Source organism: Ictalurus punctatus, chromosome 11 (assembly GCF_001660625.3).
Source record: "Ictalurus punctatus breed USDA103 chromosome 11, Coco_2.0, whole genome shotgun sequence".
Taxonomy (NCBI): Eukaryota; Metazoa; Chordata; class Actinopteri; order Siluriformes; family Ictaluridae; genus Ictalurus; species Ictalurus punctatus.
Window position 1 is genome coordinate 21,589,968 of NC_030426.2, and position 23,712 is coordinate 21,613,679.

Here is a 23,712-nt window from a genome sequence, read left to right on the forward strand (position 1 = left end):
GAGAGAGAGAGAGAGAGAGAGAGAGAGAGAGAGAGAGAGAGAGAGAGAGAGAGAGAGAGAGAGACTGTCTATGGGTGCACATTTCCGAAATGGCGGTAGTGTGGTGGTGGTTACACAGTCACCGGCCAATCATAACCTCCCTCATAAACCCAAGCTGGAAAATTTATTCCATTGATCCGTGGTCAAACACCTTCGTGCGCGCACACACACACACGCACACGCACGCTTGTCTTAGAATCCTTGTGAAGTCTTTCTATGACATTATTATTGATACAGCTAATTAATGTTATGTTTACACCTGAATCTAAGCCTTACTTTAACCTCAGTAACCGAAAAAAAAGAAAAAAAAAAAAAAAAAAAAAAAAAAAAGAAGCAGTATTCCTCGTAGGGACCAGACAAACATCGTCACAAGTTCAAAACCGCCAGATATTCCCATCCTTGTTGGAACGGTGATCCCCACCAGGATATAAAAACACCCCCCCACCCCAACCAGGGAAGACAGGAAGTCAACTCTTTTCATAAACAATTTAGAAAGTATTTATTTTACTTTTTTTTTTTTGTTGAAAATATTGACATTAGTTACAGTATCTTAGAAATTGATTCGTCTCCGTTCTGTTCGATTTGTTCATGAACATGTTCATCAAGTAAAGTCTTCATAAAGTGTTTTACTGCTATTCATTACTATCCGCTCTTCATTGTATAACGCAAAGTACGTACACTGCGTAATGTGTGTGGTGCTGTGAAGGTGTAGAATGTGGTATAGAAAGCATCCGCTATTGAATTTCAGTTTCTCAGGGTCCTGAGGAATGTCTACGTGTTTTGTGGTATGAACAAAGGCTGGATTTTATAAAAAAAAAAAAAAAAAAAAAAAAAAGCCCTGGTCCTGATCATCATACAGATTAACCAATGTACCATTCTAATGACATTATATAACATTACATTCATTCTTCTAGTAAACACATTCATATAAATTAATTACCATGCATGTTCCTATTCGAAGACAAAAACAAGCATTTATATAAAAATACGTTTTGAAAAATAAATAGATTGATTTGGATTACATGAGGCCCCTGAAGGCCTTTTTCCTTCATCTTATTGCACTAGAATGTCACATTTACTCCCAGCCTGATAGGAAGAGGGAGGAAGGAGGGGAAACGGCTTCCGTGTGGTCTTCGGATGTCGAGTTTGCGGCTCACAGTCCGTTTTTCACATGCTCGTGGATTCCATTCTCGTCGATGATCAGCGCTGGGTGGAATTCTTTACCCCTCACCAGTTTCTCCAGTCCCTGTGCATCGACAAAAATGTCCCGTTAGTTACTTGCAAAGACTTGAAACCCTTAAACTCTCACGATACAGCCAGATATGCGTACATTTCTCATCTGTCACTACACACCATACACCAGTATCACTGTAGGTACTGAATGATGTGCTTTAAGTTAACTAAATATTATTTAATTAGTATTTGAACTAATTAAGTAAATAATATGCCTGGACTCAAAGATGTTAAGAAAAGTCCAATTCACACCAAACAGATGCCTCAGAAGCAGCATCGCTTTCAAACACTAAATCCATCCATCCATCTTCTATACCGCTTATCCTACTGAGTCGCAGAGAACCTGGAGCCTATCCCAGGGAGCATGGGGGACAAGGTGGGGTACATACTGGACTGTACCAATCCATCGTAGGGCACATTCACATACACATTCATACACTACGGACACTTTGGACATGCCAATCAGCCTACCATGCATGTCTTTGGACTGGGGGAGGAAACCGGAGAACCCGGAGGAAACCCCCCGCAGCACGGGGAGAACATGCAAACTCAGACGGGAATCGAACCCCCGACCCTGGAGGTGTGAGTCGAACGTGCTAACCACTAAGCTACCGTGTGCCCCACCAAACACTAAATGTTGCTTACAAGTTGCAACATCAGGTGTGAATTTCCTGTAGAACAGCCCCATGCGGCACTTTTTTTTATGAATGAAGTCGGAGGAATTTTCTTACCTCTCCTCCATAGGACACGAGCGGCGAGATCTCACATTTGATTGGAAGGTCAGTTCCATCCTTCAGACTGTAAAATACAGAGGGTTCAAATCATTTCAACTTTAAAGAAAATGAAGAAAGAAAAGAAAAGAAAAAAAAAAAAAAAAAAAAGAGGTCAGTCAGTCAATAGGAGGAGCAATCACAAAGATCTGAGCACGCTGTGTAGAAAAGGATTCATTGGTTATTGGAAAGACCTCTGCACTCATGACTGAGCGAATGGTCGTGTATCAGTATCAAGGGTGGACAAATCGTTCATTCATTACCTAGCCCATTTGGCACGCGGAAGCACCAATTTGCCGCTCTGTCCTAGGTGATGTCCAATCGTTATTTTTGTACTCCACTTTTTTAAGTGTTTAAATGCATGTTGTTCTGGCATTTGAGTTGTAGAAGGGTTTTTGTCCTGCATTCGTTTCTACATCTCTTCGTATTCCTCATTCTGAAAGGATTCCGTCTATGAATACGTGTGCAAATCAACGTGTCAAGTAATAACGGTTCCGACCAACTAGACTGGCTCCTTGGTCAGTGTGTATAGTGTTAACGTTTACAGGGACGTAGTCGATTCCACAGCATTTGCTCCACTGAGAACTTCATGACCCAACTGGAGTGTGTTACATATAAACATGCATATCAAAAGGAGTCATGCTTTGTGAAGGTCATTAAGGAGTAGATTTTTCTTTCTCTGGTGATGGCTATAAAACGCAGCCTATTGAACCTGCTTGTCCCAGCGCAGGCTAGTGATTTGTCCACCCGTGAATATTCAGAGAGATAAACAATGATTTCACATGATTTCCAGACATCCACTCTACCGGTGATTAAAAAGAAATGTTCTTTCACTTGCCATCACTAAGCTGTTAAGAGATCAGGAAAGAGACCTTGATTAAGAGCTAGCAAGATAGCACCGTTCGGTTATGGTAGCGATCGAGCGAATGAGCCGTGCCAACACCGACTGCAAAACATGCCTGGCGCCCTCTTCCCAGCATGCGCCATTCTGCCCGTTAGCATCTACTGTCTGCACGAGAACAAGTCACGGGCAGTAGGTTGAGAATACCAACCTTTACCGCACATCAGGAGAGCCGAACTCTCCCCACCTCCTGAGCTGGATTCTCTATCACCTACTGGCTGTTAAACTAGAAAGGGAGAGAAGCGAAAAGCCCCATCACCATGCACTACCATAGAACCACAGAAATAGTTACTTCTGGCTGCCATCAGGTGTGAGTGCCCCTGCTGGTCCAGGTCTAGAAATGTTACACAGGAAATAAAAATGTGAATAAGGGTAAAAAAAACAACAACAAAAACAAACAAAAAAAAAACAACAACCAACAAACCAACAAACAAACAAACAAAAAAAACCTGTAAAAAACACTGGACATACAGTGAAGACAGAGTAAAGAGAAATGTGGCATTCAAATCTGTCATGACCTTGGAGTACAACACATGACCCTGTGGAACTGTGAGGCTTATCTGTTGTACAACACGTCTGTCTTTGTTTATCTTCTGTCCAAGCTGTTTGTATTTGTTTATTTGTTGTACAAGATGCTTGTATTTGTTTATTTGTTGTACAGTAGGTTTGTATTTGCTTATTTGTTGTACAATAGGGTTTGTATTTGTTTATTTGTTGTACAATAGGTTTGTATTTGTTTATTTGTTGTACAATAGGTTTGTATTTGTTGTACAAGATGCTTGTATTTCTTTATTTGTTGTACAATAGGTTTGTATTTGTTTATTTGTTGTACAAGATGCTTGTATTTGTTTATTTGTTGTACAATAGGGTTTGTATTTGTTTATTTGTTGTACAATAGGTTTGTATTTGTTTATTTGTTGTACAATAGGGTTTGTATTTGTTTATTTGTTGTACAATAGATTTGTATTTGTTGTACAAGATGCTTGTATTTGTTTATTTGTTTTATAAGATGCTTGCATTTGTTGCATAAGATGGTCTGCATTTATATAGCGCTTTTATTAACCTTAGCGGCAGACACACACAGACACACACAGACCAGCAGCAAGATGGTTGTATGTGGTAATTAGTTGTTTCCCTGTTGTACAAAATGTTTGTAAGTGATGATAAGGTGTATATTTGCTGTACCAGATGTTTGCATGTTTTGTATTTGATGATTTGTTACTTGCTTGCGCTTGGACTGTAAAGCAACCTGGAGTTTGAGAAAGGTGCTATAAAATTATTATTATTATTATTATTATTATTATTATTATTATTATTATTATGGTGTTGCTAAAATCTCAGTGGATGATGGGATTAATATTGATATTATGCATTATGTAACCATATTAAATGATTTGGTTTAAGGACATCGCTACAGTGATTTTAAATCAGACCCCCAAACGAGAGCTGTATTTAACCCTAACGCAAACCTCAGATCCACGCAAGCACTCCGATGCGGACAGAATGACGCACGATACACACGCACAAGGACAAACATGATTAATCAGTTGATCGAAACAAGGTAAAACTACCCACATTCCTTGTTTGTTGTTTAAAACACACAATCCTTTTAAAAATATTTAGCAGTACATTTTAAATGGTATACGCGACACCTTAAAATACCACAACTGGGAACATAATCATAATCGTAACTACCATCTATCTGTCCTATCAATATCCAATCCTGTATACTTACCAGTTCTCCTGGGAGAGAAACGGTCAAGTATGAGATCACATTAACGGTATGACTATGACTAGGTAGGACATTTATATCAGTGTATAATGCTACATTATAATAGAAAAGATAAACAAAATAAATGTGTGTAAGAGAGAGAAACAGGGGGTAAATGTAGATTTTATTTATATAAATAAAACACGCTGCTCACCTGGGTATAGCAGGCACGGGGGTTCCGTTCTCATCTATGAAATGACCGCCTGCTTTGAGGATCCAGCGGTGGTGCAGGGACATGAGGGCATAGCGTGCAGTTGTGGGATTGTCTTTCCCATCCTGACTGTCCGCATTCTTCAGCGGAGAAAACTCATCCTCTCTCAGCACCTCGTACACCACAAACCTCCTAACACACACACACACACAGGTCAGGAAATACACTTCAAAATACACAAAAAGTCATTTTCAGAAGAATGTGAAAGATGGTCGTGAGTGGTATGGACGCAATATTGCGACTGCTCTCACTTCCAGCGCCAGAAAGTATTTCTTAATGCTTCTATGTGTAAAGGTAAGGCATTACTAAAATCAGTGCATGAACGACAGTGAAGGACATGCATGTTATATTTTCCTACAGTATTTCAACCCACAGCTTTTTATTCCACTCAGACCGGGTACAGCAGAAAGGAAAAAAACTGATGGAACAAAAAAAAATTAAATAAATAATAAAAAAAACCCAGGCACTAACTTGGCAAACTGGAAGATGTCAAACACAAATTTTTCCATCTTGATTCCGTTGGGTTTGTCGGGGTTGACCCGCTCGCCTCGTGTGTCCACGTAGGGGATTTTCTTCCGAGCCACATGGTGCTGTAGCTGAGGCTCATGGGTACTGAAAGACAGAGTGACGAAAAGGCAAGAGAGAAAGACAAATATGGGAAGAGAGAAACATGTTCTTCATATTAGAAGATCATACAAACATTACAGTGGGAGAGCAGGTCTGGCAAAATCATTGTGGGTTTAAAATACCAGACTAAAAGTGCAGATGTTCCTTTCTCGCCTTTACCTCATAGTTTCAGTCCATTCAGTCCTGCTTAATATTTACAAGATGGCAAACTGACTGGAAACAGCTCATAAAACTCCGGTTTGAACATGGTAAAGAGATATGTTGCCTAGCAACAACGTACATTCTGAATTTCATACTCATTCAGTGAATTCAAAGTGACATTAATAAAAGGAAAAAAAAAAAAAAAGGAAAAAAAAACAAACAAACCAGGCAACATACTGTGCAGAAACAACGGACAATTCACTCACTTGACAATGTCTCTGAGGAACGAAAGGGTGAAGAAATGATTGGCCACGTTGCCGGCGTTAAACATGAGTCGACCGTCGGCGCTGCGCTTCTCGGCTGTCGCCATTGTGATCTCGCTGTACTCTACTACTTGGTACCGCCCATCGACCTTACAGACCACACCCACTGCCTCGGTCGGATTGGTTTTCTCCACCACCTGCCAATGAAGAAACATCCACGGATGAGTTTTGAAAAAGCATCACAGCACAAAGTGGATTAAATAGTAGAGCGAGCATCACACTGAACACTCTCTCTCTCGAAAAATTAAACTGATCTTATTCGTTTCCCAACAGCAAAACTGATGCTTTTGTAAATGAATCACATGAAAATGTATCATTTGAATATGAATCTCATGAATATGAATCTCATGTAAAAGAATCACATGTAAAAGAATCACATGTAAAAGAATCACATGTAAAAGAACCATATGAAAATGAATAAATAAATTAAAGACAAAACTGATGCTTTTGTTTCGTTAGCTGGTTGCTTTGGTTATGTTTCACATACTTAAATGAACATAAAAGCAAAAATTTGTATATTGTCTATTTGTATATTTCAGAAATAAAGAAATAACACAATGAAAAGGAGATAAAAAAAACAACAACTTTGCCATAGTAATCACAAAAATCACCTGAGAATGGGAAACATCGAGTCTGTGTTAAATAAATGATTCGCTAATTACATTACCGACTAGTTTAAAACATTGACTACGTTTACATGGACAGCAGTAATCTAATTATTGACCTTACTCTGAGTAAGATAATAATGTGATTAAGGTGTTTACATGAGTCGCTTTTAGAATATTCCTCTCATGTTCTAGAACATAACTAGATCAACAGCTCGCGTCATTACGTCACCGCGCCACGCCGTCCGACATCCCTCCAGAATTTCACGTATCAACATACGTGGTCTTCGTTATGGGACCGTATACAGTTTTGTGTGTTTTTAAAAAAAAATTTTTACGAACGCTTTAAGTGCAGTTAATTATTCGTCATGCTGTACGTGCAAATAGACAACTGCTTGAAGCGGTGGGTGTGTCCCAAATCGCGTACTTACCGTCTATATAGTAGCCGAGACACATGTATTTTTCCCCACCACAGGCCTATAGTAGGAAAGTATGCGATTTGGGACGCAGCCGAACTCTCTTGTTCGCCGTAAAACGTAAAACTGCCGTGTGTGATCGTGTCCTGTCGCAAAATGCGGTGAAAACTCACACAACGTTCATAATGTGATTAAGGTGTGTACATGTCTGTAATACACGTCCATAATGCGACTAAAACAGGAGTACTCCACCTGTCTTAATTAGATTATTGCTTACTTCGATTATGACCTTAATTAGATTAAGGTCAGTAAAAATTGCTGTTTACATGCTAGTTTCTTAATTACAGTATGGTCTTAATCCGATTAAGAGTGGATTATTGTTGTCCATGTAAACGCAGCTATTGTGTTTATTCTCTTTTGGTTTGTCGGTCCAAATAATCCCAATACACGCATTTCTATAGGTCTTAATAAATAAATAAATAAATAAATAAATAAATAAAAATTGCGGCAAACCAGAACACATGGTACATTTTGTTCACTTCCTGCAGTCGAGTTGATTCAAAGTTGAATCGTTTTCTCACTAAATATATATATAGCTTTCTCTTGGAAGCGGACCCAGACCAGCTCACTGGGACCAGTTGCTTTGGTCGACACCGGAGTGTGTTTAGAGTTCTTTTTGGCACCGAAGAAGAAATCCCACCATTCAAATGGACTAAATTATGACTAAAAATACATGAAAGTAGCCTTAAACATGAGGAAGTAGAATTGTAATTAGGTCTCAGCTAATATACTATATTCCAACCATTGTTGGGAAACACACACACACACACACACACACACACACACACACACAAAAAGGTATTCTTCCTCTACAGCCATACTGAGGCCACTTTTATTGAGGCCAAAATATGTCTTTGACTAGAAATTCCATCTACTTCTCTCCATGCCTGGAATCTGCATTAAATTAAAACAAGGATAGATGGGGGGAAAAAACCAACACAATCCTTCTGGGAGTAACAAATTACAAGTTCTCGGTTGATGATGGGTTAGCATCGGAAGAGGAGACATTGAGTTAAAGCCATGCGAACTGCATGGTTTACAAATTACAAAGGGTGGGTGGGTTCGAGTCATAAAGTGCCTGTTTAATTACTAGTGCAAGTCTGAACCCAGGAGTCATAAACATTTTAAACTCTAAACTTTCCTGTGCATACTTTCACAGCCATTCATGTTTTTATTCACCAGAAATCAGAACAGAATGCTCAACAATAATGGCCACCAGGGTTTGTGCTCTTTCCTCATAAAAACCCGACAGACTTTTTTTTAAAGACTTTTCCCAGATTTTCAAAGCACTTTAAAAAGCTTTTCAGACTTTATAGGTTTTGTATATTTGAAGGTTGTTCACTGTATTACTAAAATGGAAAAGAAATCTGATTTGGTTTACAAAGAAATAGTCTGCATTTGTGCAGAAAAATCAGCTAATATCCAAAAACAAATTGATTTAGACATTTATTTATTTATTTATTTAATGCAGTGCCCTCCACTAATGCTGTATTGGCACTCTCAGTAAATATGAGCAAAGAAGGCTGTGAAAAATGGTCTTTACTGTTTAACCTTTTGATCTTTTCTTTAAAAAAAAAAAAAATCATAGAGACACAGGTTTATCAAAATAAACAATCTTTGTTAAACATAGGCGTGCAACAATTATTGCCATCCTAGTCAATACTTTGTGCTACCTCTCTTTGCCAAGATAACAGCTCTGAGTCTTCTCCTATAACGCCTGATGAGGTTGGAGAATACATGGTAAGGGATCTGAGAGCGTTCCTCCATACAGAACCTCTCCAGATCCTTCACATTTCGAGGTCCATGCTGGTGGACTCTCCTCTTCAGTTCACCACACAGGATTTATATGTGTTTCAGGTCAGGGGATTGGGATGGTCATGGCAGGACCTTGATTTTGTGGTCAGTAAATTATTTTTGTGTTGATTTTGATGATGTTTTGGATCATCATCCTGCTGGAAGATCCAACAATGACCCATTTTAAGTTTTCTGGCAGAGGCAGTCAGGTTTTTATTTAATATCTGTTGATATTTGAGTCCATGATGCCATGTATCCTAACAAAATGTCCAGGTCCTCTGGCAGAAAAACAGCCCCAAAACATTAAAGAGCCACCTCCATATTTAACCGTGGCCATGAGGTACTTTTCCATATGGCTATTTATTACCAAAAAGCTCTATTTTGGTAGACCATAGAACCTGATCCCATTTGAAGTTCCAGTAGTGTCGGCACACTGAACACACTCGAGTTTGTTTTTGGATGAGAGTAGAGGCTTTTTTCTTGAAACCCTTCCAAACAACTTGTGGTGATGTCGGTGACTTCAGATTGTAGTTTTGGGGACTTTCTGACCCCAAGACACAACTTAATTCTGCAATTCTCCAGCGGTGATCCTTGGAGATTTTTTGTCCACTCAAACCATCCTCTTCAGTGCGTTGAGACGGTATAGACACACGTCCAATTCCAGGTTGATTCATAACATTTCCAGTTGACTGGAACTTCTTAATTATTGCCCTGATGGTGGAAATGGGCATTTTCAATGCTTGTGCTATTTTCTTATAGCCACTTCCCATTGTGTGAAGCTCAACAACCTTTTGCTGCACATCACAGCTATATTCCTTGGTCTTACCCACTGTTATGAATGACTAAAGGAATTTGACCCACGTATTACCTCATATTTATACCCCTGTGAAACAGGAAGTTATGGTTGAACAGTTTCCTGTTCCGAGTCATGCAGGTGTACTAAAAAAAATGTAAAACATAAATGGGAATATACTTTCTCTCTCTCTTTTTTTTTTTTTTTAAGATATTTTTCTCATATATGAATTCATAGTGGTGCCAATAATTGTTCTACACCTATATTTAATTATTTGACAAACCTGTGTTTTGTTTGCAATTGTCTGAGGTCCATGAGAGCAGAGTATTTTTGTGAACTTTTTTTTTTTTTTTTTTTTTTTAAACAAAATCCATTAAGGCCACAGAAGAAGAAAAACAAAAACAAACTGTGCTTTTCACTTGTGACATTTTCATATTTCACAAGTCAGGACAATTTTCCTGCCTGCTTCACTGCGATATACAAGAACGACCTAGAAGCATCTGCGCCAACCACAGAGAAAGAAAACAGATTTGTCTTTCGCGGAGCCAAAATCTGGCCAAGTGTTTTACGACGTTCTTCGATGACGTGGCGAATGCTTTCGCAAGACACGGCTAAAGGACAAATGAGGAGAGATGTGGTGAAAGGGAATGTGAAAATGACTGGGGTGTAGAAACTAATGAAGGCTTAATTCGAGTAATCTAATCAGAGTTGTGGTCAGAGAAGTCATCTGGAAACATTTTCCTTCCTTCAGAATCACAAAGAGAACAATTTCCTGTTCCTATAGACAAGGTATTAACCTCGCCAAAGATCTACGCCATTCAAAATGGAAGCAAGGACCATGATGTTCATTTCTTTCCAGATGTTTTGTCAATAACTCGATGCTTTGGCTAGCAGATGTTCACCACTTGGTGAGAATTTGTTACATTTCAGACATTTTGGGTCCACATCCAAGCAGCGGAAGCACTGATTAACTGCCTCGAGAAATGAAAAGAAAGATAATATCATGGGCTAATCTTGATTGTTGTGCTGAAATCCTTTCCTGTAGGACTATTGCGGTGTTCTTTTCAGTAAATATCTTTATCTTCTGAACCTGTTATAGGTTGCCTAGTACTTCTTTCTAAGGTGTCAAAAATTACAAGTATACAGGATAAATGTACCATCTTTCTAGAAACTATTTCTCATACACGTTGCCTACTAAACTTAATCCGACTGAGGAGAAGCGCGACGTGACCTTGCAGAGCTAGTAGTTGAGACTAACAGTTAAAAAAAAAATACAGAGGAACCCTAGCAATTACAAAAACATCTTGGTCTTCACAAAAACTCATTTTAGTAAGAAATTGCCCCATCTAGTGAGCCTCAGAAAGGATGCAGGGTTCTTTGTGTCTTTCTTTTTAGACCAGACCAGGCTTCAGGTTCACTAGCAAGCTTGGAAAATGGAAACAGGACTTCATACAACTGGTGGATCATTAGTTAAAGCACAAAACTTGCTTTTAATTAAGACAGATGCATTTTTTTTTTTTTTTGCGGGGGAGGAGCGTAGAGGTAGATTAATCGGCACCGATAACAGATTGCTGGAACTATCGGTTATGTGCGAAAAGCTACACAGTTTTTCCCGAAAGCGTCCGCTGCGGGAGCGTCTGAGAAGGATCCGCCGTCATTACGCAGCACGAGAACGGCCTCAAGAAGCGGGAATAAAAACTATCACTGGCAAATTTTGTCGTGTTATTTGAAGTGTTTTTTGATTCATTTTGGATTTCTCTATTTTTGTTGCTATTTTTGGTTGTTTGCATGCGTATCTTTTATTTACTTTAATATTTATTAATAGATGATGTACATTAATATTTATTCCATTAAAAAAAAAAAAACATTTTCATGGTACAGTCAGTACTGTTTATTTTTGTAATAAAGTTCAGCAATATTTTACTTTGAGTAAATAGAGGTGGTTCTATAAAAATCAGGGTTGCCAGATTGGAGTGAGCATACAAATAACTAAGACGAATGAATTCTTTCGCTCGCTCATTCATCTTCATGAACCACTAGGTCAGAGAAGCGGTGGATCTGGAGCAAATCCTGGAAACACTGGGCATTTTTAATTCAATAGAACGTTTTTCGTATCCGGATTTCTGTAAAGCTGCTGTGACCACGTCCATTGTTAAACGTGCTATACGAACGAAAATGAACTGAATACACCCTATATGGGATGTACTCCAGTCCATTGAACATCCTAATTAAAATGATCAGTTTTTGTGAGCCACAACAGTGTCTAGTAGAAAAGCAGGGTTTTAATCACTAGTGCAGTGCATTTACTATGTGACTACAAAAGATATGTGAACGTCACGGTGTTGCATTAATTCGGTTACATTACCAGGCTAGCTAGATACCTGGAAAAACTGGTTATTAACTGGTAACTAACTAGCTGGTCTACCCTGAACAGCTTTATAATGAACATCTCCAGTGGCGTCCAAGATGTTGTGTGGTTTCCTACATTAACCCACAATGCTATTCAACTACTTTCCGATAGTGATACCTGTGGGACTTGGCACTTGTTTCAGCTCCTCACCTATACACCCTGCTCCAACAGATCAGCTTCCGAGGCTTTAACGTCCACGCTAATACTGCGGCCAACACCATCGCGCTAATCATCTCGCAGATCACTAACTAGCCGAGCCGAGTCTCTGCCAGTGCAACGCCGTTGTATTGCTGCGTTGCATTTTGAATCTTTGAGTCACCAACGTCTCAACTACTTCTACGCTTAAATCATCATTAATACGACGTTGAACGTCGCTGGAAAACGGTGCTCCAGAAAACAAGCTCCAGAGCTTCAAAAGCTCCTGCTCTTTGGTTTTACAGTAAAGGCTGACCGTGAGAACTCATGTTTGAGGTAGCTGAAATTTCTCTCATATTAAACACCATTGGAACCGCACTATCAATGTCCTCCTGTGACATCGGCACAGCAGACAACGGCTAACATCTCACAGGAATAATGAAAATACGGCGCTGAGAAACAACTAGGAACCGAGAGTATGACATGGGTGTTGGTGTCAGATGGGCTTGGTTTGAGTATTTCAGAAACTACTGATCTCCTGGGATTTTCACACACACACACAACAAAATGGTGCAAAAAAACATCGTGTGTGGTAGTTCTCCGGGTGGAAGCGCTTTGTTGATGAGAGAGGTCAGAGGAGAATGACCAGAATGCTTTGAGCTAACAGGAAGTCTTTGGTGAGTTAAATAAGCACTCTTTACAACCGTAATCAGCAGAAAAGCATCTCAGAACGCACAACATGCCGAAGCTTGAGGCAGATGGGTTACAACTGCAGAAGACAACATCGATTTCCACTCCTCTCAGCCGAGAACAGGAATCTGTGTCTACAGTCGACGTAGGTTCGGCGAAACTGGACAGCTGCTGGTGGAAAACCGTAATCTGGTCTTTTTCTAATCTTCATCTGTCTAGCTTAGGTGAGCCTGTGCCCACTGTAGCCTGAAATACCTGGCCTTGGCTGACAGAAGTGCACGTGGTCTTCTGCTGTTGTAGACCATCCTAGTCAAGGTTTTACGTGTTGTGCGTTCATACACTAAATTGTCAAACACTCCTCTCAAACTCACTCACAGTGCCAGTTCCAGAGCCCAAACTGCCAAATCTCCTTTGAGAGGTTGGTTCAATTTTAACACGATTTTCATTTTAAAACGATCGTTTGATTCATCTCGTCATGTGTACAGCTTGGTCATGTTGAGGACGCTTTTGTAAAATCTGAAGAATCTTCCACTATCCTAGATCGTTAACCCACCCAAATGCAAACAGTAAAGACTGAAAAAAGAAAAAAGAAAAAAAAAAAAAGAGTGAAATAAACAAAGATTTAAATAGTAAACTGTGAACTGCACAGCATGGGAAGGTCAGAGATTGTGACTGTACAAGAACAGAAAGCATGTACTCATACTGTCGATAATTATTTAATAATTAAATAATTTAATTTTAATAATTTAATAATTAAATAATAAGGTTATAATCAAGTAGACCTGGAGAACTTGCATGGCCTGTGTGACGGCTGATCGTCGCTCACCTTGGCACCGCAGTCCGCTCCCTTATGCACACAAAACCCAATGAACGCAGGATCGGCCACCTTCACCAGGATGTTGTCCACGCAGTAGATGTGGATGTAGCCGATTCCTCTTCTCTCCATGTCCTCCACGATCTTATACACCCCCAGCGCTCTGTAAAGTCCTCCATTGCCATCTGAATCAACGAGAATGGTTCATAAAGTGAATATTTTTATACAATTACATTAGAGACTAATTTGGAAGTCATGCTAAATCTGGGAGGGTGACGGAACCAGAGATTAATGTCTATTGTGCTCGAAGACATCCAGTTCAACTTGTAAGAACTTGGCAATAAGATGAAAAGTCACTTGGCTCCTTTCACTGAACTCACCTTAGCCATCATTTACATTCAAGCATTTGGCAGATGCCATTATTCAGAGCAACTAATATTTAGCTTGTTTATACAACTGAGCAGTTGAGGGTTAAGGGCTTTGTTCAAGGGCCCAGCAGTACCAGCTTGGCAGTGCTGGGATTTCACAACCTTCCGATCAGTATTACAACGTCTTTACCGTTGAACAAATAGTTCATAGATAAATAAATGAGTAAACAGCACACACACAAAAACCTACACAGTTGCAATCAAAATGATTCAACCCCCATTGCAAATCAGGTTTATCGTCAACATGTACAGACTTTCAGCTGTTTGGAATGAACAAATCAAACAAAAGTGATTGAAATAGTTCAACACAACGAAGTGGTTTCCCCAAATTCAACTGAATATGCAACTTATAATGACTTCAAAATGATTCATCCCTCTGAACAGAATCCCTCGCAACAGCACAAATATGCAAAACAGGTGCTGTCTCAAGCACACCTGATACAACGAATCAAGGGCTTCATTATTTGCACCAGGTGTGCTTGAGCTGGAACACATGAAATAACTGAGCTGGCTAGAGGCAGAAAACGTATAAAATACCTGAACTGGCTGGGAAAGAAAATATATTAAATACCTAGACGGGGCAAAAAAAGGAAGCCAGCAAAGGCTGTAACCAGACTACTGAGAAGGCAGGTCGTGAAGAACCCTTGAGTGACTGCAACAGACCTGCAGCAAGACTTGGTGGCAACAGGCACTGTGGTTTCAGTGAGCACAGTATGGGGCGTACTAAACGCAGAAGGTTTCCATGCCAGAACTCCAAGACGTACACCAGTACTGACCCAAAAGCACGAGAAAAGTCGCTCAAAATCATAATAAGTCACAGGGTTTTAGGATTCTGTTCGGTGGAGCGATGAATCAAAACTGGAACTTATCGGCATGATGGATCAGCGGTACTGTCCCCCAAAATACATCATCTTTCTAAAAACGACGCAATCAAAAATCCTAGTTACACAGGCCACTAATCCGAATCGAGTGCAAGCTTTCATCTCAGTTGACTGAAAATTTGGCCTCTTACCATCCTAATTAACTAACTGGCTACTTAGCTGCTATTAAACCGGCTTGCATTCATCATAGTGTCATATCTCAGTGTCTGAGTCACAGTTTGTAATATAATTAATTACTGAGAATGCAGTTGCCAAAACACAAAAATATACCACTATAATCTTACTATAAACCTCAGTTTAGCATGTAGCGACCAAGCAAGTTCTGTATATACTGTAGGTTTCTAGGTAGCACAGTCCTGAAAGAATTTGCATACCGGACAAGACCTTTAGACCTTTTAAGACCTACCTTAAAAGTAAAACAAACAGTAGACTACTTACTGCGGTAAGAGTACAAGTGTTCGATTTCAGTAACACTCGAGTAAAGTACACAGCTACCAAACAGTACTTAAGTACAGAAGCAAAGACCAATGACTGAAGTATTATGACTCACGGAGTGAATACTTGTGCAAACACCAAATGTCCGGGGGGGGGGGGGGGGGGGGGGGTTGGTATAATTAACCTTTGTGCCACAATAAAAAAAAAATTTAGTATCCTTAAATGTCAGACATATTGTGTACAACAAATGGTAAAATACTCTATGCTTCAATTCCAGGTTGAAACACAACACGGTGTTGAAAAGTTCAGGGTGTGCAGGTGGGTGTGTGTGTGTGTGTGTGTGTGTGTGTGTGTAAACTTATGTAAGGCAGTGTAAAAAGTAGAGTTTAGCTCAGAGGAACAGTCGGACTATTCTGAAACTTCACCTGGAGCCATGGAGAGTTTGCCTTTGCCTTCGAGTATGATCTTGCCGTTGAAGTCCATGGCAGGAAGCATGCCTTGCTGGAAGAATATGATGTTCTCTTTCTTCAGGCCAAAGTACTTGTGCTTGGAAAAGAAATTTTCAGTGGCCTCTATTGTTCTGCCGCTCGTCATAATGTACCTAACATGAAAAATCAAGCCAGAAACGGTCATTTCCTACACACTTTAGGGTGTGTGTGTGTGCGCAACAATCACAGAGGAAAGGCATTTCAAACCTCTACATTAAGTACGTGACAGATAGTGATAACAAATCATTAGCCTACATGCTACTAAACATATATTTCTTCGTTCAAAGCATACCTGGACGGCTTAATTATTTCTAACACACGACTGAATGGTTTTTTTGTGTGATAGAGGGTCATTTTGTGTGATACATTATCATGTACACGTGATTAGGTTTTAACTGGGGCTGTTCAGAAATCATCAGGGGAAAGACACACATAAATCAGGTCCGGCCTACTTCCTTCAGGACAGCATGCTGCTAGCACGTTAGCTTCATTTCTACCTCTACTACATCTCTCACAGCCTCCCTGCTGGGGAGTTTTTAAGAAGAAGAAGAAAAAAAAAAGAAGAGAATAATAGCTGGTGCAATCAATGAAGCATGCGATTTACGGGTTTTTTTCCTTAAAACTTTCTCCAGCCAGCTACAAACCGTTATGACTACAGTAGAGATTTATTTTGTAATTTCGTTTACTGTCTCTGTGGAACGCTACATTTCGATTGGTCAGAAAGCGTCGATTCATTTTCCATAACAGCAGCTCTGACAGCAGTGATTTACAGTGGTGCTTGAAAGTTTGTGAACCCTTTAGAATTTTGATGAAATCGGATGACGTTTTAAAGTCATATTTATGCAGTGAGATAGAACATCCTATATACAGTGCCTTGCAAAAGTATTCACCCCACGGCATTTTTCCTATTTTGTTGCATTACAAGCTGTAATTTTAATGGAATTTTCATTTGGATTTCATGTAATGGACACACAAAATAGTCTAAACTGGTGAAGTGAAATTAAAAAAATAACTTACGTTTTTAATACATTTTTTTCCCCCATATGTATGTATTCAACTCCTTTGCTACGAAGCTCCCAAATAAGATCTGGTGTAATTACCTTCATAGGTCACATAATTTGTTCAATAAAGTCCACTGGTGTGCAATCTAAGAGTCACATGATCTCAGTGTATATACACTTGATCTGATAGGCCCCAGAGACTGCCACTGAGCAGGGGGCACCATGAAGACCAAGGAGCTCTCCAAACAGGTCAGGGACAAAGTTATGGAGAAGTACAGATCAGGGTTGGGTTCTAAAAAAAATATTTGAAACTTTGAACATCCCTCGGAGCACCATTAAATCAATGATTAAAAAATGGAAAGAATATGGCATCACAACAAACCTACCAAGAGAGGGCCGCCCACCAAAACTCACGGGCCAGGTAAGGATGGCATTAATCAGGGAGGCAACAAAGAGACGCTGGAAGAGCTGCAAAGCTCCACAGAGAAGACTGGAGTATCTGTCCATAGGACCACTTTAAGCCATACACTCCACAGAGCTGGGCTTTACGGGAGAGTGGCCAGAAAAAAGAAAACAAACAAGTTTGCTGCTCGCCAAAATGCATGTAGAAGACTCCCCAAACATATGGAAGAAGGTATGCTGGTCAGAGGAGACTAAAATTGAGCTTTTTGGCCATCAAGGAAAACGCTATGTCTGGTGAAAACCCATTCAAGAACACCATCCCCACAGTGAATCATGGTGGTGGCAGCATCACGTTGTGGGGATGTTTTACCATTGGAAGGGACTGGGAATCTGGTCAGAATTGATGGAAAGATGGATGGGACTAAATAAAGGTAAATACTTGAGGGAAACCTGTTTCAGTCATCCAGAGATTTGAGACTGGGACAGAGGTTTACTTTCCAGCAGGACAATGACCCTAACCATACTGCTAAAGCAACACTCGCGTGTTTTAAGAAGAAACATTTAAAAGTAGTGGAATGGTCTAGTCAAAGCCCAGACCTCAATCCAACTAAGAACCTGTGGTATGACAAAGATTGCTATACACCAGCAGATCCCATCCAACTTGAAGGAGCTGGAGTAGTTTTGCCTTGAAGAATGGGCAAAAATCCCAGTGGCTAGATGTGCCAAGCTTATAGAGACGTACTCCAAGAGACTTGCAGCTGTAATTGCAATTGTAGAAGGTGGCTCTACAAAGTATTGAACTGGGGGGGGGGGACTTACCTCAAGTTTTCTGTCTTATTTCTTGTTTGTTTCACAATAAATTTTTTTTTGCATCTTCAAAGTGGTAGGCATGTTGTGTACATCAAATGATACACCCCCCCCCCACCAAAATCCATTAAATTCCAGGTTGTAAGGCAACAAAACAGGAAAAATGCCAAGGGGGTGAATACTTTTGCAAAGCACTGTCAGCTAATATTCTAAACTATATTAGTCTTTTGACAAAAGACTAAAACTAAATTGTTTTAATTCACTGAGCCCACATTCTACAGGGTGATTCAAAATGTTATCACTTCCTAGTGATACAGTATGGCTCTGTGGGAGTTTGGTGAAAAAAGTTTGGAGCAAAGAAAAAAAAAAAAAAAAAAAGGCTGTGGTTATTAAAAACCAAAATCAACTTGGATACTAATTGGTACAGGACTTGACCACCGTTACTCCATTTTAAACTGAAAATATCAACTTTTCTAAACTAACTACACTGAGATGTTGTATATTGTCCTCACCATGGGATGCAGCACTCGGTGCCATGCTCCTGCTTTGCGAGCTGCTCCAGTCTGATGATACGCTCGGCCTGGATCTGAAACAGGGTTTTGTGCGAGGGCAGGCCGACGTCATACATGCCTTTAGGGTACATGACCCCAAGTCTGGTTCCCTGACCTCCAGCCAGGAGCAAAACTGCCACTTTATTCTGAGATATACATCGCAGACCTGCAGACATGAGTGAGAGCTCAGGTTACTTTTTTTTACCATTTCTGCTCCCAAGTATCATTAGATAATTATAAACACCGCAAAGATGCGTTCGTTCACCAACAGGCACGAGATAATAAACACAGTCCCATCCGGAACTATTGGAACGGCAAGGCCAATTGATTTGTTTTTGCAGTAAACTGAAGACGTATGGGTTTGAAAGGAGGGGACGGTATTACATTCGCTAAATTATAACTTTACAAGGATGGCGTTTTGTAGAGCTTGTCTTTAGTACAATTCTGAAGAAGCCATAATCTTATCTTTAGGGTCTAATTATGGTGTCATTTAAACACATCATACAGTTCAGGAATTAATTAATCCAGAAAAAAAACAACTGTACATGCAAATAAGGACCTTGCATTCACTGGATTCATAAATCAGCTTATCACTACTATAAACGCTATACTATAAACTGTCATGAATTGTAGGAAGACACGCCTTGATAATGTGGCATGCACTTATCTTATATACACTGCAGTTAGGTTCATCATAACCTAGTAATATTCAACCTCTAGCATACATTCGAGCTCCGAGTTTATCCTCCCTTGTTGTCCACACACACACACACACACACACACACACACACACACACACACACACACACACACACACACACACACACACACACACAAGTTGGGTAATCATGTTGGGTGGGAAATGGAAACTGTCTGAACTTTAGTAAAAATATGGGGTGATTAAGTCCTGACAATGCCGAATGACCTCATAAAAACAAGAGGACACCAGTTACGTCAGTTCTAACTAGGACCAGATGTTTCTCGCCCTGAACGTGCTGTCCAAACTGAAAGATGGATCAGAAGTAATCCTGGTAAATCAGTGTTTTTCCACCCATCAGCAAAAGACTCATCAGTAACATGACCAGCCCGCTAGATTTATATTAAAAGAAAAAACAAAAACATAATGCTGGTCCTAAATCCTTCATTACTAAAAGATGCTGCTGATCTGAAACCTGGGTCAAGGAATCGCAAACTAACCTTCGTCTCTCCACGCTTCGATAGACTCGTGATCACGTGTCACGCTGCCAAGAACATCACGCGGCACTGCCTCCATCCTGCTGTCCACCTTCTCTTGCGTGGTCTGATCAGAGGTCTCCATGGCTTTCTTAAAGAAGGTGTTGATCTCCTGGAAGTTCATAGCCTCAAGCTCTGGACCCAGCTCTGCTTGTTGGTCCGGACTCAGCTGGTCCCAGAACTGCAGCAGATGAGACTGGCCAGCCTCAGCTAGCCTCTGAACCAGTTTACCAGTCTCCATGTTCGCAGGGTGAAATCTGCAAGAATAAAATAGGACACATGAAGATATAACTACAGATACGAATATCTTTATACAGGATATGAAGGCACGAGTACTGATAAGGTTAAACAATGATGTTGAGTTCCTGACAAGCACACGCCTTTATTACTCTGGTTTTTATGAGAACCAAGTACTGTGTTTATGTGCTGTTTAAGGAAACTACTAGCGAGGCAGAAGATTATTTTGACCTTCAATGAGACAACCAGTTATAGCAAGATTTTCACATGTATACAGTTATCATGCAGGTCCATAAGGAAATTCTGAGGCAATCATTTTGACCAGAACTCATAATAAATTGTTAAAACATTAATAATAATAATAATAATAATAATAATAATAATAAATAGTTACTGTTCCCACCCCAAAGTTGATTATTTTCCTATAACAGCAGGTTCCGAAGTGTTTTACTCCTCTTATATGACAGCAGTTTGCCATCAATTACTTTTTTTTTTTTTTACATTTCTTAATTAACAAAATGCCACGTTTTTACCATTTTATAGCCATATTTAAAGCAACAAGCTAGTTCCTATTATCACTTACAATACAGTCGCTATAAAACAGTCGTTCATTCCCTAGCCTCGTTTCTTTTTCCTCTTCTTTCAATTTAGTAAGACAAAAAAAAAAAACACAACTTGTTACAGAGAAGCTGGAAAGTCCTCAGTCCTGAACACGTTGGTAAATGGTGTCGGAACTTATAAAGCGCTTTTTAACCTTAGTGGTTCTACAAAGTCGAACCACCAACCCTACGAATAGTGGACAACCTGCTCCACCACCTGAGCCACAGGTGAGCTAAGAGAGCGAGAGCACCAGAGAGATGGCGCCTGAGAGAGAGAGAGAGAGAGAGAGAGAGAGAGAGAGAGAGAGAGAGAGAGAGAGAGCGCCTGAGAGAGAGAGCGAGAGAGCGCCTGAGACTGTTACAAAGCACTAATAAATAAAACACTAGAGACTTACAGAAATTTACAGAATGTTTCATCATATAAACACTTATATGCTTTTCTTTTTTTAACTCTATAATATGAGACTTAGGGTGCCCTGCGATGGATTGGCACCCCTTCCAGGGTATACCGCGCCTTGTGCCCCATGCTCCAGGAGATAGGCTCCAGATTCCCCGCGACCCTGTAGGATAAGCGGAATAGAAAATGGATGGCTGAGACTTAGATTATGTAGAGCGTCCACCACACAAGTCCTTGTGAATGAGCGGTTACATATTAGAACCAGCGCATAAATATCAACATGTGATAAGAATTCCAGCTACTACTGTATCACTTGTATTTCCTCATTCGTAAGTCACTTTGGATAAAAGTGTCTGCTAAATGAATAAATGTATATGTACTGTCTGAGCTATACTCTTGACCAATCAGATTTGAGAATTAAACAGGTACAAAGACACAGTGTGTCTAAATCTAATATGAAGCCTATATTTTATTACGACAATGAATGAAACGTAACTAAAACTGGCACTCAATGGTTTCAGTTAACACTGCTGTCAAGGGCATGAGCTAAGTAAATTCCGCTGGTATCGAGGGGCATGATCAAACTTAGGCATTCTAATAACACTGCTGTCAGGGGCGTGGCCTGTTGACTAGGTGACCATAGATCAAGGAATGCATTAGATAAACAAACAGGTGTGGTGGCATTAACACTGAACAAGCAGTGTTTACATCTTTACTAATAAAAGATAGATAGATAGATAGATAGATAGATAGATAGAGAAAGAGGTAGCTAGAGAGAGATGTAGAGAGAGGGAGGTAGATAGATAGATAGAGAAAGATGTAGAAAGAGAGAGAGGCAGATAGATAGATAGATAGATAGATAGATAGATAGATGTAGATAGAGAGAGATGTAGAGAGAGTGGGAGGTAGATAGATAGATAGAGAAAGATGTAGAAAGAGAGAGAGGTAGGTAGATAGATAGATAGATAGAGAGAGAGCAGTAGATAGATGGAGAGAAAGATGTAGATAGAGAGAGAGAGAGAGAGAGAGACAGACAGAGAGAGATAGACAGAGAGAAAGAGAGGGAGATAGAGAGGGAGAAAAAGGTAGAGAGGTAGGTAGATAGGAGGTAGATAGATAGATAGATAGAGAGAGATGTGTAGGTGGGTAGGCAGAGAGAGAAAGACAGAAAGAAAGGTAGATAGATAGAGAGAGGGGTAGATAGATACATAGAGAGAGACAGAGGTAGATAGATAGAGAGAGATGTAGAGAGAGATAGGTAGGGAGAGGGAGAGAGAGAGATGTAGAGAGGTAGGTAGGGAGAGGGGGAGAGGGAGAGATATGTAGTTAGGGAGAGGGAGAGAGATGTAGAGAGAGAGAGAGAGATAGGTAGGGAGAGGGAAAGAGAGAGAGAGAGATGTAGAGAGGTAGGTAGGGAGAGGGAGAGGGAGAGAGAGAGAGAGGTAGAGAGAGATAGGTAGGGAGAGGGAGAGAGAGAGAGAGAGAGAGAGAGAGAGATAGGTAGGGAGAGAGGTGTAGAGAGAGGTAGGTAGGGAGAGGGAGAGAGAGAGATAGGTAGGGAGAGAGGTGTAGAGAGAGGTAGGTAGGGAGAGGGAGAGAGGTGTAGAGAGAAATAGGGAGGGAGGGAGAGAGAGAGCGAGAGAGAGAGAGAGAGGGAGAGATGTAGAGAGAGGTAGGTAGTGAGAGAGAGAGAGAGAGAGAGAAAGAGAGAGATGTAAAGAGAGGTAGGTAGTGAGAGAGAGAGAGGGAGGGAGAGAGAGAGAGAGGGAGAGAGAGAGAGAGAGAGATGTAGGTAGGGAGAGGGAGAGAGAGAACACACAAGTTCATCCAAATCAAAGATTATTTGATAGGTTATATTTCAGTTTTCATGTTATGCTCCAAGTAAACAATACTCTGTGTGTGTGTGTGTGTGTGTGTGTGTGTGTGTGTGTGTGTGTGTGTGTGTGTTGCAGGAAGAGCCATGTGCTCTCGAAGCAAAGAAATGATTTTCCAAGCTAAATCACACAAGGACTGATGAATAATATTCTTACCTCGTGTACAGTTGCAGAGGTCGCTCGGTCTCTCGCTCTCAACGCGTTTCTCTTTCTAACGACAGACTCCCGGATACGTCTCTACTACAGCTCCTCCGCCTCCGCCCCCGAGCCCGAGCCCAATCCGCCTCCCGTTTCCGTCACTTGACGTGGCACCGAAGAAGCACCCAGCAAACTTTCAGCGCCGCCGCCCGTAATGCCAACAAATCCCGCCTCCTGTTCTGTGATTGGCTGATAAAATCGAGTGTGAAATATTAGCCAATCACAGCATGGAGAGAGGGACACTACCAGCCAATAACACTGCAGCAGGAAACTGACGTAATATATAAAATCGAAAATAGCGCAATTTCTGCTTATATCTTTAATAATAACTTACAACTTTGTCATAACAGAGATATAAAATCTATCCACCGAATGAGAATGAAAACCTTAGCTTTGAATTTTTAGAAAGAATGACGTAGTCAAGTTCATATAACGAGATATCTTTTGT

General features: G+C 40.3%; 1 protein-coding gene and 1 long non-coding RNA gene across 3 annotated transcripts; one reads left to right on the forward strand and one right to left on the reverse strand.

The window, feature by feature from the left end:
• Nucleotides 1-513: 513 nt before the first annotated feature.
• uap1 (UDP-N-acetylglucosamine pyrophosphorylase 1) lies at nt 514-23,387 on the reverse strand. 2 transcript variants are annotated; one of them, XM_017479788.3, is made up of 11 exons: nt 23,223-23,386; nt 19,924-20,216; nt 18,688-18,892; nt 15,903-16,078; nt 13,746-13,918; nt 5,960-6,153; nt 5,397-5,537; nt 4,869-5,057; nt 3,236-3,277; nt 2,004-2,070; nt 514-1,285 (listed from the first exon to the last, which is right to left on the reverse strand). In XM_017479788.3, exons 2-11 carry the CDS (start codon nt 20,198-20,200, stop codon nt 1,193-1,195), a joined length of 1,557 nt encoding a protein of 518 aa, XP_017335277.1. In that variant the 5' UTR covers nt 20,201-20,216; nt 23,223-23,386; the 3' UTR covers nt 514-1,192. The 2 variants fall into 2 exon arrangements, with proteins under 2 accessions (XP_017335277.1, XP_017335278.1); XM_017479789.3 differs by lacking the exon at nt 3,236-3,277 and having other exon boundaries at nt 23,223-23,387.
• Nucleotides 3,548-3,699, forward strand: LOC128634003 (uncharacterized). The gene is made up of 2 exons (XR_008397170.1): nt 3,548-3,607; nt 3,669-3,699. It is a non-coding gene; the product is annotated as an uncharacterized LOC128634003 (long non-coding RNA).
• Nucleotides 23,388-23,712: the final 325 nt, after the last annotated feature.